The sequence below is a fragment of the Sarcophilus harrisii genome, chromosome 3 (genome assembly GCF_902635505.1).
Source record: "Sarcophilus harrisii chromosome 3, mSarHar1.11, whole genome shotgun sequence".
Lineage (NCBI taxonomy): Eukaryota > Metazoa > Chordata > Mammalia > Dasyuromorphia > Dasyuridae > Sarcophilus > Sarcophilus harrisii.
Window position 1 is genome coordinate 13910800 of NC_045428.1, and position 16144 is coordinate 13926943.

At 37.0% G+C, this 16144-nt stretch overlaps 1 protein-coding gene and 1 long non-coding RNA gene across 6 annotated transcripts in view; one reads left to right on the top strand and one right to left on the bottom strand.

Moving 5' to 3' along the window:
• Positions 1–16144, top strand: part of MME (membrane metalloendopeptidase) — a 111579-nt gene that overhangs the window by 73633 nt on the left and 21802 nt on the right. For all 4 annotated transcript variants that reach the window (XM_031957548.1, XM_031957552.1, XM_031957549.1 and 1 more), the window contains exon 17: positions 14901–14959. In XM_031957548.1, the coding sequence (XP_031813408.1) occupies positions 14901–14959 (59 nt within the window). The remainder of the gene's footprint in view (positions 1–14900; positions 14960–16144) is intronic.
• LOC116422187 overlaps positions 1–16144 on the bottom strand; it is a 34452-nt gene that overhangs the window by 2025 nt on the left and 16283 nt on the right. Inside the window, exons 3-4 of one of the 2 annotated variants that reach the window (XR_004232736.1) lie at positions 7190–7981; positions 2631–3464 (exon numbers count right to left, since the gene is read on the bottom strand). This is a non-coding gene — a long non-coding RNA (uncharacterized LOC116422187). The remainder of the gene's footprint in view (positions 1–2630; positions 3465–7189; positions 7982–16144) is intronic. The other variant, XR_004232737.1, reaches the window with a different exon arrangement.

Below are 16144 nucleotides of genomic sequence, written 5' to 3' on the forward strand. Positions count from 1 at the left end.
CACAAGAGTGACTTGCCATTTCCTTCTCTAGCTCATTTTATAGATGAGGACCTATGGGTTAACAGGGTTAAGTGATTTTTATCCAGGGACACACAGTTCATGTCAGGCAGAAGATGAGTCTTTGTGGTTCCATGGCCAATACTATCTACTGTTTCACCTATCCATTCACAGATTTTGAGCTAGTTGGGACCGTGTCATGGTCACTAATCCCAATGCTATTTAACTAACAAGGCAGTGAAGATTTTTTATCTTTTTCTTCATATTAAGGATTTGGGACAATATTTCATTAATAGTTCACAATTGTTTTAAAAATGCTCATAAACTTTTTAATTACTATGATCATTGGCAGATGTCTCTTGCTCTTATATATTTGTACTAATTCCTTGTATATCTTGCATATCAGACTCTTAGCGGAAATATATGATACAAAGCTTTTCCTCCCATTTCCAGCTTCCCTTATGTTAACTGCATGAATTTTGTTTATGCAGTTTTTCACTTTCATGTTGAAATTGTTTTCATCTTCTGCAATCTCCTTTTATTAGTTAATAATTTTCCCCTTTCAAAATTGTGAAAGGTATTCTATTCTTTTATTCTCTGGTATAAACTTGAATAATCAGGTGATGTCATCATTTTGAGTTTATTGTATGGTAAAAGATATCAGGCTAACTCTGTAAAACAGATTTCCACCAGTTGTTGTCAAGATAGGGAATTCCTCTCAAAGGTATATTGCCACTTGTAATCCATTCATGTAATATTTCATTTCATTGCAATATTTTTTATGTCTTCAAGTGAAATGTCTTCCTCAATTGTTTATAACACAGTAAAGTCAAAACAACAGCAAGATGCTGTTAGCTAATTATGGTCACACCATTTCTTGCCACCATTTTGACATATCTAACTGAAGACTTTAAGCCAAGTCATTTCTTCTTAGGAATCTTATCATCTTATTTTTTTTTTTTTTATTCATTCCTCCTTAATTCCCTCACTTTCTCTCAAATGAACTAACCCATCCTCTTTCCTCCAATATGGGGATTATTTTTTTTTTTTTTTTAACTTTTCATACATATGTTTGACTTTGCTAACATCACTTAGTTGGGTCTCAAAGATCCATTTCCTTCATGAATTGGAATCAAGGATTTACAGAATGTTTAAAAAGCAGTCAGTACAGAGGCCATACTTTTGTCTCTGTCTCTCTCTCTCACACACACACGCCTATTAACTACCATGCTGGTTGTGAATTCATGAATACCAACATTTAAATCCTACCTCACATGAACTCTTTGACCTAGGCAAGTCACTTAATTTACATGATCTTCATGTAAAATGGGGTAAATAATAGACCTAACCTCACAATTTTATTGAAGGATAACATGTTAGTGTATTCTATGAAAGTAAATTATAATTTTAAGGCACCAGCCAAAAATTCTTCAACCACTTATGAACATAAGCGAATGAACATTTACCACCATACATTAATTTCTCTTTTTATTGAAAAGAATAAATAATTCATTTATCTAATGGTTCCCTGTTGGTTTGATAAAGTAGAAGGGGGAAGAGAGAGAACAAGCATTTTAGACCCTATGCTAAGAATTTGTACAAATATTTTGTGATTCTTGCAAAAATCCTGGGAAATTAGTGCATAGATGAGGATACTGAGGCAGGTAGCAGTTGATTTGCACAGGGTCATTTATTTGCTAGCATGGATGCTCATGGGCATGCCATTTGACTTCAGTTTCCTCATCCATAAAATGGGTCTGATATTATGTGTATTATCTTACTCAATGGATAATGGAGATAGAGTAGGAAACTTAAACCCAATTGATTTGCCCAAGTTCACATACATGCAGTGCCAGGTGGTAGGAATTGAAAATGTTAGTAAAGAGCTATCTACATTTAACTGGTGCATTTGTCTTTGCCTTTTTGTAAGTGCAGGCCCCTGGAGGGCCAGGTTGGTGAGATGCTGCTTACGCTTTTCCATGAAGGCGGCGGTGATACCTTGTACTCATTATCTGGAATACACATTGAAATTTGATCTGGGTCCCTTCATGGCTTACCTCAGCAGAACATTCTGAGCCCTTGCACCACCAGGATGCTTTTAAACACAGACTGACTTTAGCATGAGGGATGGAGCTGGCAATCAACTGGTCTGAAAGAAGTTGGAACTAATCACACCATTTCTGAGCTAAATATTGAGAATCCCAGCTGCAGAAAGAGAAAGGTCAGGGGATAAATACACTAAACTCAACAGCTACTACATCCTGCATCTGCAAGCCCTAAAATACTCATTCAAAAGATCATTCTGTCAATCTGAAAAAGAAAATCACCTTGTTATGTTGCTCTTTTTTTTCAGTTTTGAAAATGTCTTTCATCCATCAGAACACATTTCATGTCTTTAAAATACTCACAATTTAAACCGAAGAGTTGTGCTATATAGATGTCATCAGCCAGAGTTGAGAGACAGATAGGGTGTTAGGTAATAGGTTCCTAAGGGAACCCATTTGATTTGGAGGAGGGGAAAGGGCAGGTTATTTAAGTGCAAGCATTGAAACCTAAAAAGATCTGACATAACATATCTAGGTAATCCATAAAGCTAGTGAAATCAAATCAACAGGCATTTATTAAGAGCTTACTATGTGCTCAGTGGTCTTCACAGCATCAGAGAGTTGGAAGGATCCTCAGTTTTCATCTGTCCAAGCCAAATGTGAAAGGTATCCATCAGAGTAGTCATTCAGCTTCTGCTTGAGGAAATCCAACAAGCTACTTCCAAGCTTCATTTAGCCTTAGGGAACATGAGGGCCAATCACTGCCTTGCCTCAGTGATCTCCTGATTAGTCATTTATCTATTTGCCTGTGGTATGGCTGACCCAAAATCAAGGAACTGAGAAAATCAGAAAGTAAACTGATTTGCATTTGAGTTTATTATTCTCTTGACTGTTCTTTCCCCTCTTTGATTAAGGGTGAATGAATCAGAAAGATACAAACAAGAAAAAGGTATTGTGTTTACATAGTCTCAAGGTGACCAAGATATTTTTGTATATTCTTACTTACTAGAAGAGTTTCCTTGTCCAGTTGAGAACACCACATTTTAGCAAGGAGACACCCAAACTGGTGATGAAGACAAACAGGAGAGTGGCAGGTCTCAACTTGGGCCCCCAGAGGCTCAGTTGAAAGAATTGGGGGAGAACTTGAAGAAGAGTTGGAGAGAGCTCCTTGATAACTAGATCTAAGTATTTGAAGTGCTGTCTCCATGAAAAAGGGTTTAGATATGTCCCAGGCGGCAGAACTAGAAGTAGCAGGAAACACTTCATGGAAGAGTTGTCAAAGAGCAGAATGGCTCACTCTCCAGGATTGTACCTCCATTGGAGGTCTTCAAGCAAGCTCTGGAAGACCTGCTCCGGTATTTTGTGGAGGTTATTCTTTTTGAAATCATCGCTGATCAGCTCCCTTCCCTTTGCTTTTTAGATCTGTTATATTTACAAAAAAAAAAAAAAACAAAAAAACATTCATGTTATTGACTTGGTAACATCTCTAATAATACCATCCTAGTACATAAGCTGTGCACTTAAACTCCCTTTTGAATGAACAGACATGAAGAAAAACCCAAGTAAACCTGGGAAGCCCTCCATTTTTTTTTATCTCTTTCTTGACTTCAGATTATCCTTGGAATTCCTCAGAGCAAAAATTTCCATGTTCTTAACCATAATGTACAGTGCCAGTAGTTGTAAATCATGCTTTTCTGAGCAGTTGAGTTTCTTTTCATAAACCCCAGTGAGTTTTTCCAATATCAGGCCCCTGGGTTCTAATGTATCAAATCCTTGGAACAAAACTGGTAAAACTCAAGCCTAAACTCATTGCTTACTGTAATAAAAAAATCTTCAGGCAGCAGTAAAAGCAATAGTATGCAGATAAATCTCCAGCATAGAAATAATTATTTATATGAGCAGAGCACATCCAAGTACAATGCCTTGTATGTCGACTGCTCAGCTCCTGGCTGCCATTTCTCCATTGGGATTGATAGACATGGAATCCTGGGAGGCAAGGTAGCAACAGTCACCACCAGGCCCTGAATTGTTGTTGAGGGGCAGTATAGTATAGTGGAAAGAACCAGGACATCTCAATTATATTCCAGATTCTGTGGTTTATTAGCTTTGTGACATTTGGGAAATCGGGTCAATTAAGTAAGTTTCTTAAGTTCTTCCTACTCGCCAGCACTCTGTTAGATGTTAGAAATGGATAAACAAATGTAAAAACTGAGAGCTCAAGGACTTATGTTCTATATTGGTAGAGAGAGAATGCTTTTGGAAAAAAGTACTTCCTAGAAAAATCCTGTAGGAGATGGCACTTGATTGGAATTTTTAAAGGAAATAAGGATCAAATATGTTCCAATTTCCTTATAGCTCTCAATTTCCTAAATCTTTAAAGAGCCCCCCACCCCCCAAACTCTTGACAGCAAAACACTGCGTGAACATTTAGACTCAGATCAGAAAGTATCTTTGACCTTATCCCCATTTGTCCAGTTGTACAAGAAATGGAAGCAGGCATATGGCCCAGGAGCCATAACCCTAATTAGTTTACTATCTTAAGTCAATTACTTCACCCTTCGACCTTTAACCTTCACATTTATAAAATTAGGGAGTTGAATTCTAAGCTCCCTCCCACAGCTAGCATTCAGTTATTATGAGTGTCTTAGTTTCTGGAATGAGAGAAGGAAGAGACCCAGCTACTTTCTTTTTTAATTTAAATTTTATTGCTTTTTAAACACAGTCCTTTCTGTTATACAGAGCCACCCCTTGGTTAGTTCTGTTTATCAGGAAGCTCTTACTTAGGTGATTAGGGCAGGAAGACTGACCAAAGAACTAGCAGCTCTTAAAACAGCCATCTCTTTGCCATTGACTCTTTGAGTCAAAGATAAATAATTCAAATAATCCGTCCAGCACACTCTTCACAACCAACACAAATCATTTTTTAACATTTCTCTGGCTGAATTTTTTTTGGATGTTAAAAGTTTTCCTTCGCTAAAAATGGCTTTTTAATTAATGCTCAAGGAAGTCACTGGGGAGGGAGGATTATCAAGTTCAAGGTTGACTTTTTTTTTTTTTTTGCGCATTATTGTACATGGAGCGTGTTCAAGACATTATCAACAGTTGCTCTAAGAACATTCCAACTCTGTAAAGGAAACTCCAAGAGCTCCTAGAGATTACTTTAAAAGAATAATGCTTCTCAAGGAATCTCCATTTGGGATTTATCACTGCATTCTGCCATCTTTTCCCCCTCTTTGGTTATACTCCTAAACTTTACTTTTCTGTCATTTCAGACAAATGTTTCTCTGTATCCGTGGACAATTCATGAAGATTCTTTCCTAGGAGATATGTTGTGTGTCTCTCTTAAAAAACATACTCAGAGGATTTACACTTGAGATCTTAAGAGTCTTGGACTAAGGCATTGACTTTGTTGTCAGAGAAGCTGGGATAGAATACCAGCTCTTGACATTTAGCCCCTCTGAGAATTTGGACAATTTCCTTGAGGAAATTGGATTATGTGACTAACCTGGCATCTAAGATCTTCTGAGGGAAAATGTTCCAACAGTATGAGGTAAAGCAGTAAAAGAATATTCTAAGCTATTTTATCTTACAAAGAGAGATCTTAGAAAGATTCTCTCACTTATATGGCTCTCTCTGTATTTTGCTGTCTGCTTGGGAGCTAAATATCAGTTGGGCTCATAAACGCAAGGGAGAATAAGAGAAATATTATGGAAAAGTCCAAAATGAAGTTGTATAAATAGGGTGAAATTTCAACTTTAATACTTATGTTATATAGTCTCCAAAAATTGGAACTCCAAAATGCTTTCGATCTACCAGTACTTGTGATCAATCAATAAACATTTACTAAATATCTACTATACGGCAGATACTGTGCTAAGCACTGTGGAGACAAAGTAGTCCGTGCCCTCAAAAAGTTTATAATCTAATAGGAGAATAAAATGCATGCAGTGTGTTAGACAATGATTTTAGTAGACTTGGATCCCACCCAATGTCATAGTTGCTTCTGCCTGGATTTTCTAGATCTAAGTTGTAGAGTGAGGTTTAATATTTCACTTGAGATAGCATTTGAGAATATTCCTGGGTTATTAGATACTTGAGCCCTCAAACAGTAACTTGGTGGTGGGGCAATAAAAATCAATGTCATAAATGCAGTAAATATTCTAGAACATAAACCAAAAAAAATTTTTTTTAATTACTTTAGTTCCCAGCACCAAAAGTTGTCTTAACTTCTATATATCTTATCTGGTTTCCTATTTGCTCAGTGGACCTGGTGGTTCATTGTTTACAAAAGTCATAATATACAGATTGAGAAAAAGAAATGGTATGAAGTGGTTCCAAAGCTTTTGTGTTAACATCATCTTGTTAGTCTTTTCCTGCCCTTTTTATTCCCAATCAGCCACCGTGATGCAATGCTCAAAAGGAAGGTTGTATTAGTTTCATAGTATATCTCAAACCCTCCAATTCTTTAATGTAAAAGCTACTAGATGTTATGTCAATCTGATTATGGCTATATGGTATTTTAATTATTAATGGATGCTTGTACTATTTCCTACTAGACCTGGGAATTTTAGAATTTGGCTGTAATATTACTGGGAATATAAAGTTTTATATCTATTTCAAGAAATGATAAGTGAATTCTTTCCATTTCTATTTTACTCTCTGATTCTAGGATATCAGGGCAGTTTTCCTTGCCAATTTCTTGAAAGATGATTTTTAAAAAATCATAGCTTTCTGGTATCCCAATCATTCTTTAATTACCTTTCCTTGAACTTTTTTTTTAATTCAGTTGTTTTTTCACTAAAATATTTCATTCCCTTCCCCCCATTCTTTTTTATTTTTGTTTATTATTTCTCTATGTCTCATTAAGTAACTTAAGTTCCAGTTGCCTAATTATAATTTTCAACAAAGTTTTTTCTTCAGTGAGCTTTTGCATCTCCTTTTCCATCTAACCAATTTTACTTTTTAAATGCTTTTCTTGTGCAAATTTGTATATTTTCCCCATTTGCCCATACTATTATCTATTTATTCTGTTATTGAAGCAGTTCTCTTCATTAGATATTTGTGCCTTTCTTACTCTTTGGTGGCCTATTCTGCTTTTTAAAGTGTTATATTTTCTTTAGTGTGTGTGTACATGTACACATACATACCTGAAGCTGTGCCTCTTTTTTCCAAGTTGTTGACTTTTTCATGATTTTCTTGAACAATTTTCCATTCTTTTTCTTTTCTTTCCCCCATTCTACCTCTCATATTGGACTTTATCTTTAAGAACTTCTTTTTTGGGTGGTGATTAAACCACTTTATATATTCATTGAGGCTTCACATGTAGCTGGTTTGACTTTCCTTTCATCTTCCTAGTTTCTGTTTTGATGTACTTTGTCACTATACTCACTTTCTGTGATCAGGTTTGTTGTTGTTGTTTTTGCCCATTTTTTCAGTCTGTTTCTTTTGTCTTAATGCTAACATTGAGTTCTGTTCTTGGAATGAAGTGGCTAGTATCTCAGGTTTCAGATTTTTATGCTGTTGCTTACTAAGGGAGTTCTGTGGGTCTAAGTTTTTGGTTCTTCCTACATGGCATGATCCAAGTAATGGCATGGTCACTGTGCTCTGGTTTGATGGCTACAAATACACTTTCCCACTCTATGACTAGGGTCTCCTTCGGCTAGTGCTTCTCCCTGCCCTGAGTCTATAACTTGGAACTGCAAAGTTCTGTAATTTCCTTTTGAGGAGTTGTCAGATCTCCTTATTGTCTGAGGGGCTGCAAATTCTGGAAGGTACATATGCTAATTTAGTTGCCTCTAATGCCCTCTGCTAGCTTTCAGTTGGTACGGTCCACTTGAATGACTGCTTGGTACAAGTGTGGAGGTCCTTGCTTCAGGTTTGCATTGGGGTTTGGGTTCTCATTGAAGTCAGCCTGTGTTGGACTGTGCTCCACACTTAACCTAGAAAATCAGCAGAAAGCATATGTCTCACTGGTGTGTCTCAGTCTGCAAAATTGATTTGCTCTATCATTTTATATGTTCCAATACTCCAGAATTCATTCTGAGGAGTTCTTTGGAAGCAAATTTTGTAGAGTTCAGGTGACTCTACCACTATGTGGTTTTCTAAATCGATTATCAGTCCCAAAAGGATCTTAATTTATAGTTAAGTATGGTCCCTAATTGTAATTGAATTTGAAACCACTTTATTATGGTATTAGAAGCAAGAAATTTGAATTTCTGTGCCTCAGGTTTGACATCTGTAAAGTAGGGGTAGCAAACTACTATCTTCCCATGTCTAAAAAAGGTTTTACATATGGAGGTTTTTTATTTTAAGTTTTATTTTTCTTTTGTTGTTTGTTGGATGTTTTTAAGCAGCCTGAATTCAAGGCATTATGAGAATTATTGGAGGGAAAAATGATAAGAATCCTTTTCAACCAGAGATACCTGGGGAGGAGCGGGGTGGGGAGGGGGAAGTATTCCAGTGTATTAGCTATTTTGCAGAGTTGTTTCAAGACCATTAGATGAAAAGAAATCGAACACCTCCTGCAGGGAAGGGACATGAGCCAATATGTTGTTTGGGCTTTTAAAGTCACACTTGAGTGGGTAAAAGAGAAACTTTATTTCAGGCTGTTTATGATCTATGGGGTTTATTATCATCTAAAGTCTGCAGCATGATGCAGTCTGACTGCTTTCCTTGCCTGTTGTAAAACGAAAGGCCCTTTGTATTCTCATTTCATCACCATTTAAACCCTTCTGGGTAATAAGAATTAGTACCGAAACACCTGGTTCCTTTCTCTCCCTCTCTTTCTCTCTCTCCAGGCTTAAACATTTAAGTTTCTTCTTCAGATAGTTAGTTCTGGTTTGAGAGACAATATTGCCTATGCTTCCCTTCCCCATTGGATTGGTGAATAGCCCAAATGTGCCTGACTAGCCTGAGATACCATAATTGTATCCTGGCTCTACGTGCTGTTGATTATTACTATTGTTAATATTATTAATAGTAATAATGCTTTCTTTTATTTTCCCTCCTCCCTCATGTTCCTTTTTCTACATGACTAACACGCATACACACTTAGTGCATAAGACAGTTGCAAACACAAGCAAGCTTTATCTTCTGTCTCTGTGTCTCATGACTATGTCCCCAGAACGCTTTATTTCTATCTCCAAATCCCTCTTCCTACCTTGTCGTGCTGCCTACTTAACAGAACATCTGTCCCTGATCATTTCCTCACCTGGATATGCCTTCCAAAAAAGAGGAGACATTGTTCTTTTCCCCCGATACAAAAGTTTCTACTTGTTTTGAAATGACATTATTTCTTCAAGTTGGTACACAGTGACCACAGTCAATTAGTTTCGCAATGTCTGGTGCACAATTTACCTTTGTCAGTATTTGAATAGGAAAACATTTTATTAGGGTTGCTTTTTGGTAGGTGGTGGAGTGGATAGAGTTGTGGACTCTCAGACATTTACTGAGGAAGTCACGTACCTGGTACCTGCCTCAGTTTGCCCATATGAAAACATGGATTATTAATATTAACCTTGTAGAGTTGTTGTAAGGATTGAATGAAATTTGTAAATGCTTAAAAGGGGCATCTAGTGGCACAGTGAATAGAAAACTGGACTTCCTATTAAGATTGCTCGAGTTCAAAACTGGCCTGAGATACTTACTGTGTGATCTTAGGCAAGTACTTAACACTATTTTCTTCATCTGTAAAATGAGTTGAAGGAAATACCAAACCACTTCAATATTTTTGTGAACAAAATACCAAATGGACTCTCAATGAGATGCAACTAAACAACATCACCAACAATGCACTTAATATTATAGTATCTAGCACAGAGGAATGTTTTAATAATTTTTGATTTATAAAGCTATGCCTGCTAAAAGTGTGTATTGTTTTTAATTAGTATTTGTATCGAAATAGAGTGAGAATATTAGTAGGACACCACTTGATCAAAATTCCCAACATTGATTGTCTCCCCTTCCTCCTCCTCCTTATAAGAAATTCAAGAACAGGAGTTCCATAGAAACTTAATTTATCTCTGTCCTCCTGCATTTTAAAAGTGTCATCATTCATTAGCAAACACTTGAGGATGATCTTTCATTTTTTTTTCCTTAATACACTTAGAGAACAACAATTTTAAAAACAATGGAACCAATTTTGTCCCCGTGTCTTTGGGCTGCTATTCCCATTAGTCTTTTTGACCGGCTCAACAATCTCCCATAATTTATGCAAACCTTTCAGTTGTAATGACCCATTAAGCACACTCTGATGTCTATTGTGGCAAACTTGCTAGGCAACCCTATAACATAGGTTCTCCAAAGTTATGGAACTTGTATGCCATGGGGGTTGGGGAGAGAGGGGATCTAGTAGCAATAGGAAGATGAGAAGAGATTTTATATAAAGGATGAATAATCATAAGAAATTGCTGCTTTCATTTCTTGAGTATTTATTTCATAGATATCAGTTAAGAGATAAAGTTTTTTTTTTTCTTTTTTGATCTGATTTTTCTTCTGCAGCATGATAATTGTAGAAATATGCATAGAAGAATTGCACATGTTTTGGATTACTTGTCCTCTGAGAAGGTGTTGGGGGAAAGGGAGGAGGAAAAAAAAATTGAAACAAGGTTTTGCAAGGATGAATATTGAAAACTAGGTATTTGATTATTTTCAAGTTGGAGAAAATGGAAGAGTTTATATACTACACTGCTCTCTGTCTGAATTTAGGTGGGGCAGTATATGGAACACTGGACTCAGAGTAAGGAAGAACTGAGTCCAAGTGTATCCTCAGATGTTTTTTTTTAGCTCTGCTGCCTCTGGCAAGTTACTTAACTTTGGGTTAGTCTCAGTTTTGATGGTGATATTGATGAAGTTTAGATTTAGGGAACCAAAATGAAATTAGGGTTTCTGGTGGTCAGGGAGTTACATAAGGTCTAGTGGCAGGTTTGGCCCTTGGGATTTGGCGCAAGGGTAGGGAGTTTTGGGGACTCCCCTTCTGGTGCACAGAGGTTCTCTCTAAAGGAATTTACAGACCCAAAACCTAGATTGATAAAAGAGGTTTAGATTTAGGAATTGTAAATAAGGTGGAAATATATGAGGATAAGGAGAGGATCACACTGGAAAAGAATATTATTCCAGGGGGAAGATCTAGGGAAAATGGAGCTTTGCATTGAGAATGCAGTTCTCAATGGGTAGAAAGTCCTAGTGAGGTCTATCTGCAAAGATCTTAGTTGATGGAAGTTCATTATGTTGCTGGTCTTGGTGGAGGTTGGGAAACCTACAAGTAAGAATTGGGGCTGGGACAACTGGAGCAGATCAGAACCAGTAGGGACTGAGAGAGCCCAAGTTGGCTCAGACCCAATGGGGGTTGGAACAAGCCTGGATCTCCTATTGGAATTCAAAGGGATGCTTTTGACCAGGATTTGTGAATCAAAGCCAGGGCTTCCTGGACTGGTATGCCTCAGCCAGGAGGAGCTGGGGATCTGAAAGTTATTATGGATCAATCTGAAAGGAATCACAAATCAATAGGAAATACAGTTTCTTAAAGGGACCACAACCCACTTTAATATTAGTACCTACCTCCCAGGATCTTGGTAAGACTGAAATTATATTTGCCAAGTGCTTCGCCTACCTTAAAATGCTCTATAAGTGCTAGCCATTATTGTTATTCTGACTCATGAAGGAGTTGGAATCTGTACCAGCAGGGGAAATACTCAACATGTTGGGATCACAGATCTATTATTATTTTAAGAAATATGAATTACTAAAGAGTGGAGTGGGGCTAGTCAATACAATAAAAAATGATATGTTATGAAGGCTGCCTTCCTGGCCTGTGCTCTCCAAGTTCTTCACTAGGGTTTTGTTATGAACAATGTAATACAACTCTGGACTTAACTCTTGTTGGAGTTCCAGGATACTGCTGCTGGATTCAATCTGGGGGACAGATCAGCAGCTTAGACTGGCAAAAATGCCAGGTTCCCCTTTGGTATGGACTTCCTGTTTTTTTCAGATCTGCATGTTGGACCCCACTCTGCTCCTGGGCTCAGAGCCACCCAGCTGTTGTTACTTCCTTACTTGTTCACATATTGCTTAGCCCAGGGTCCAAGATTATTCCTTGTCCTGGAATGTCCTATGATCTCTTAACCCTATCTCTGCCACAACATGCACTGGATCTTTATCTCAGCTGTCAGTAGGAGCAACAGTTCCTCCGGATGGCATCTGTTCCGGTCCCCTGCCCAAGGTCAGATCTCTGTGTGCTAGACTTGGGACTTCTTGCCCTGATGGCTCTCAGTAGGCACTCCTTCAGTTCTAAATTTAAAATTTAGATTGATAAAAGAGGTTTATTAAATTTAAAAAGACATCCTTGTCTGACTCTCCCCCTGTGCTAGACTGGGATGGAGAAGAAACACTTACTTCCTCGAGTTCCCCAATAAGGACTCTACCTGGTATATTTTCCAGGTATTTTTGAACAAGTTGTAGGGGAGAGCTTGACTGTATTATATTACTTCCTTTCACTCCACTATTTTTGATAAGGGCTGTAGTCCCTTTAAGAAACTAGATTGATTTATTCCTTTCTGATTCCCAACCCCATAATATCAATTTAGGAAGCTAGGGCCTTTGATTCACAAATCCTGGTCAAAAGCATCCCTTTGAATTCAATAGAAGATCTGGGCCAACTTGGGTTCTCTCAGCCCCCATTCTAATGATCTGCTCAGGTTTCCCAACCTCCACCAAGCAAACTCCATCCCCCACTGACATCCAGCAAGGAGCCAACTTGGGACTCCACCCACAGGCCCCTTTAGCTAAATCTCTCCTTATAAAAGAGCCAAACTAATATCCTCTCTTTGCAAAGGTTCCAAACATGGTAGCCTTATGCCTGCCACACCAGTGATCTCTGTCCACTGGAACCCTGATTCTGGTGCCTTCCTTTCTTTATCCTCACCTATCTCCTTAACTATACTTTAACCTTCCTAACCCCATAATAAACCTCTTTTATCAATCTAAATTTTTAGGCCTGTAAATTCCTTTACAGGGGACTCTCGCATCACTACTAGACTTCATTTAACTCTCCATCCTTGCCCCGAATCCAAAGGGGTTGTAGGGGAGCCCTATTTGACTCCCCGTAACCCAAACCTGCCACCAAACCTCAATTAAACCCAAATTTTATTTATGTATCCCATATCTAGACCTTTTTGACTGGTCCCTCTTTAGAAAGTAATATTAAAAAGAACAGGGTTGAGTGATCTCCCGGAAATAGTGCAGAATTCTGTCCTTCTTGAGTTCAAATACTGCTTCTGATACTGTATAGAAGAAAGACAAAATGGATCTCTCAATGATTAAAACAGTATACCCTAAGGAAACCCTAAAGAAAACTTGAACAACCTAGAACCTCAATGTTTTGTTTTTGTTTTTGCTCTTCTATCAAATAGTCTTTAATAGCAAGAACTACAATGTATTGTAGAATGGAGAATTAACAGGCAAGCGATTATGTAGCAACTGGAGCAATTGTGAGCTCAACATAAGGAGTAAGCTAGATGTCAAGTAGTCTTTATTTTACAAGGACTTCAGTAGCAACATGTATAGTAAATGTTTCCTCCATCGGACATTTAGCTACCTCACTCCATTAAAAAATCTTGGAGCAATTTTGGTGGAAGCCAATTCATCAGCATGTCTATGTAATAGGGGAAAATTCCTTTGCTCTTTTTGAGCTTACCTACAACAGGTGATTAGTTTGTGGGAAGGAATTTTCATCCTTTGCGAACAACATTTTCATAGCTTGTTATTGCTCTTCTCTAACGTTAACCTTCACCCTACATTTGTCTCTAACCTTAAAACTACTAGCTTTTTTGGCTCAAATTTTCCCTTTCATAAAAACATCTCAGATGTCACCTCCTGAGGGGATCGTGTTCTTACACTAGATTTAGACATAGATTATGAAAGATATTGCTATCCATTGGAAGAGAAGCAGAATTAGTTTCCTCACCCCTAGATCCACAATCCTTCTGTGGTATAACTTTGAGTGAAGAATGTTGTAAGCATTGTCTCTTCATTATTTGCTTTTGATTAGCTGTTTTCCAAGTACAAGGGAAGGTTCAGTTGTGGGCTTTGAGTGGGGAACACTAGAAATTATTGTACTATTAAAAATAAAGGGAATTAATGTTTTTAATTTAAAAAAAAAAAGACACCAGAAACTTATCATCCGAGTCACTTTGCTTTTATGTCCTCTACTAAAGACTCTTAGTACTTAATTAACATCATGAAAAATGGTGGCAACAGATCAAGAACAAGAAGAGCTAACTGTTGTCACTTTAGAGAAGACTCTTTTATGTTGTCATGGCTGCAATAAATAGTATTATAAGCCCTCTCAAGGGACTGGCTTTCCAAGAAACCAAAATAAGAGAACTCATTTGAAACTTTCTTTTCTCTTACTAATCATTTTTCCCCCATATGATGAAAGTAGAGCTTGAGGGAGCCCTATTTTATTGAGTTGGCTGGGCAGGGAGGACAAAGCAACTAGAACTAAGTTCTAACTGCACCTTCAGATTCTTAAACAAGGCACTTTCAAGTTTTGCAGCCCCAGGTAGCACTTTAAGCCCATAAAGAACCCAGGAACTTTCTCCATTAATGGCTATTTCCAAGACTTAACTATGGGACTGAAATCATTGTGGGGAGATGAAAATAGAATTGGTGTCTTCAAAATCTTAGGTTAATTTTAAGTTTTATTTGAACATGTATACATGTGTTTTTTTCCCCTAGATATATGTTTATATGCTTTTATATGTTTATGTCTACATGTCTCTGTTGCGACAAGAGTCCCAGGAAGGTAATATAGCAGTTTTTTAATAAGTTTTTCTTTTTCTTTTTTTTTTTTTTAAACAGGTGGATAAGTGGGGCAGCTGTAGTCAATGCTTTTTATTCTTCAGGCAGAAACCAGATTGGTAAGTGTCTTTCTTTTATTAGCAGGTGATAGTAGCAAAAAAGTCACAGACATGGGAAAAAGCTATCACCACAAATGGATCAAACAGAAACATTGATAATGTTTCTTGAAAGAATGTTGCTCAGTATTTTCTTTCCTTACTAATGGCTCAACCTTGTTATTTGGGGAGTTCTAGACTTGGCATAAAACCATATTGGGAACTAGCTCCACTGAAGCCCATCAGCCAATCTCCTGAAGCTTGTAGTCTTTAAAAATTACCCAGAATGCAACCACTCTTCTGCCTCTTTGGGAATTAAATGGGGTCTCAGTCAACCAATATGTGTGAGAGGGGAGACTTCTATCCTATCTTTCCTTACCCAAGGTGAGCCCAGTGGCAAAGCTTACTTCATAGTATCCTCAATTTAAAGCCAGAAGAAATTGTTTAAGATCATCTCATCTAAATCCTTAATTTTATAAGTAAGAAATTTTAGACTTGTCCTTGGTTAGTCAGGTTCAAAGACAGGATTTGAACCCACATCTTTTAAGTCGCTGTTTTTATAAGTGGTAGAGATCATTGGACTTAATTTGGAGTCTCTCCTTATTAGGATATTCTTTTGTTTCCTTCAAGTTATATTTACTCTTAAGACTACTTCAATGCTCGATCCAAACTTCCTTAAAGAAGGTTCAAGTCCCAAGAGCCAACTTGGCTGGCATTGCAGCACATCTGGTCCCCCTAGGAATACCCAGGAGCTGTCTCTGCTGAGGTTGGGAGAGTTACAAATCATATAAGTGACATTTTATATCTATCTATATATATATATATACACACACACACACACATAATGTATTATGTAAATATAAATATATTTTATTATATTTATATATATATATATTTTATATTAATATAAAATAATCATATATCATTGATAAAATATCATGATATTTTATGATATCATTTTAATATCATGTTTTATGGTATATTATATTTATGATATTTAAAATATTTTATATATTATATATTATAAATATAAAAATAATATGTATTTATAATATTTTGATGTGTGTATATATATATAAATAATATTAAATATGTGTGTGTGTATGTACACACAGAAGAATGGGTCTCCTACCTGAGCAAATCTGTGGAACTTGACCTAATCCTGTCTTAATAATCAAACTGCTGAAAAATCTTCCAGTAACCCAAGTC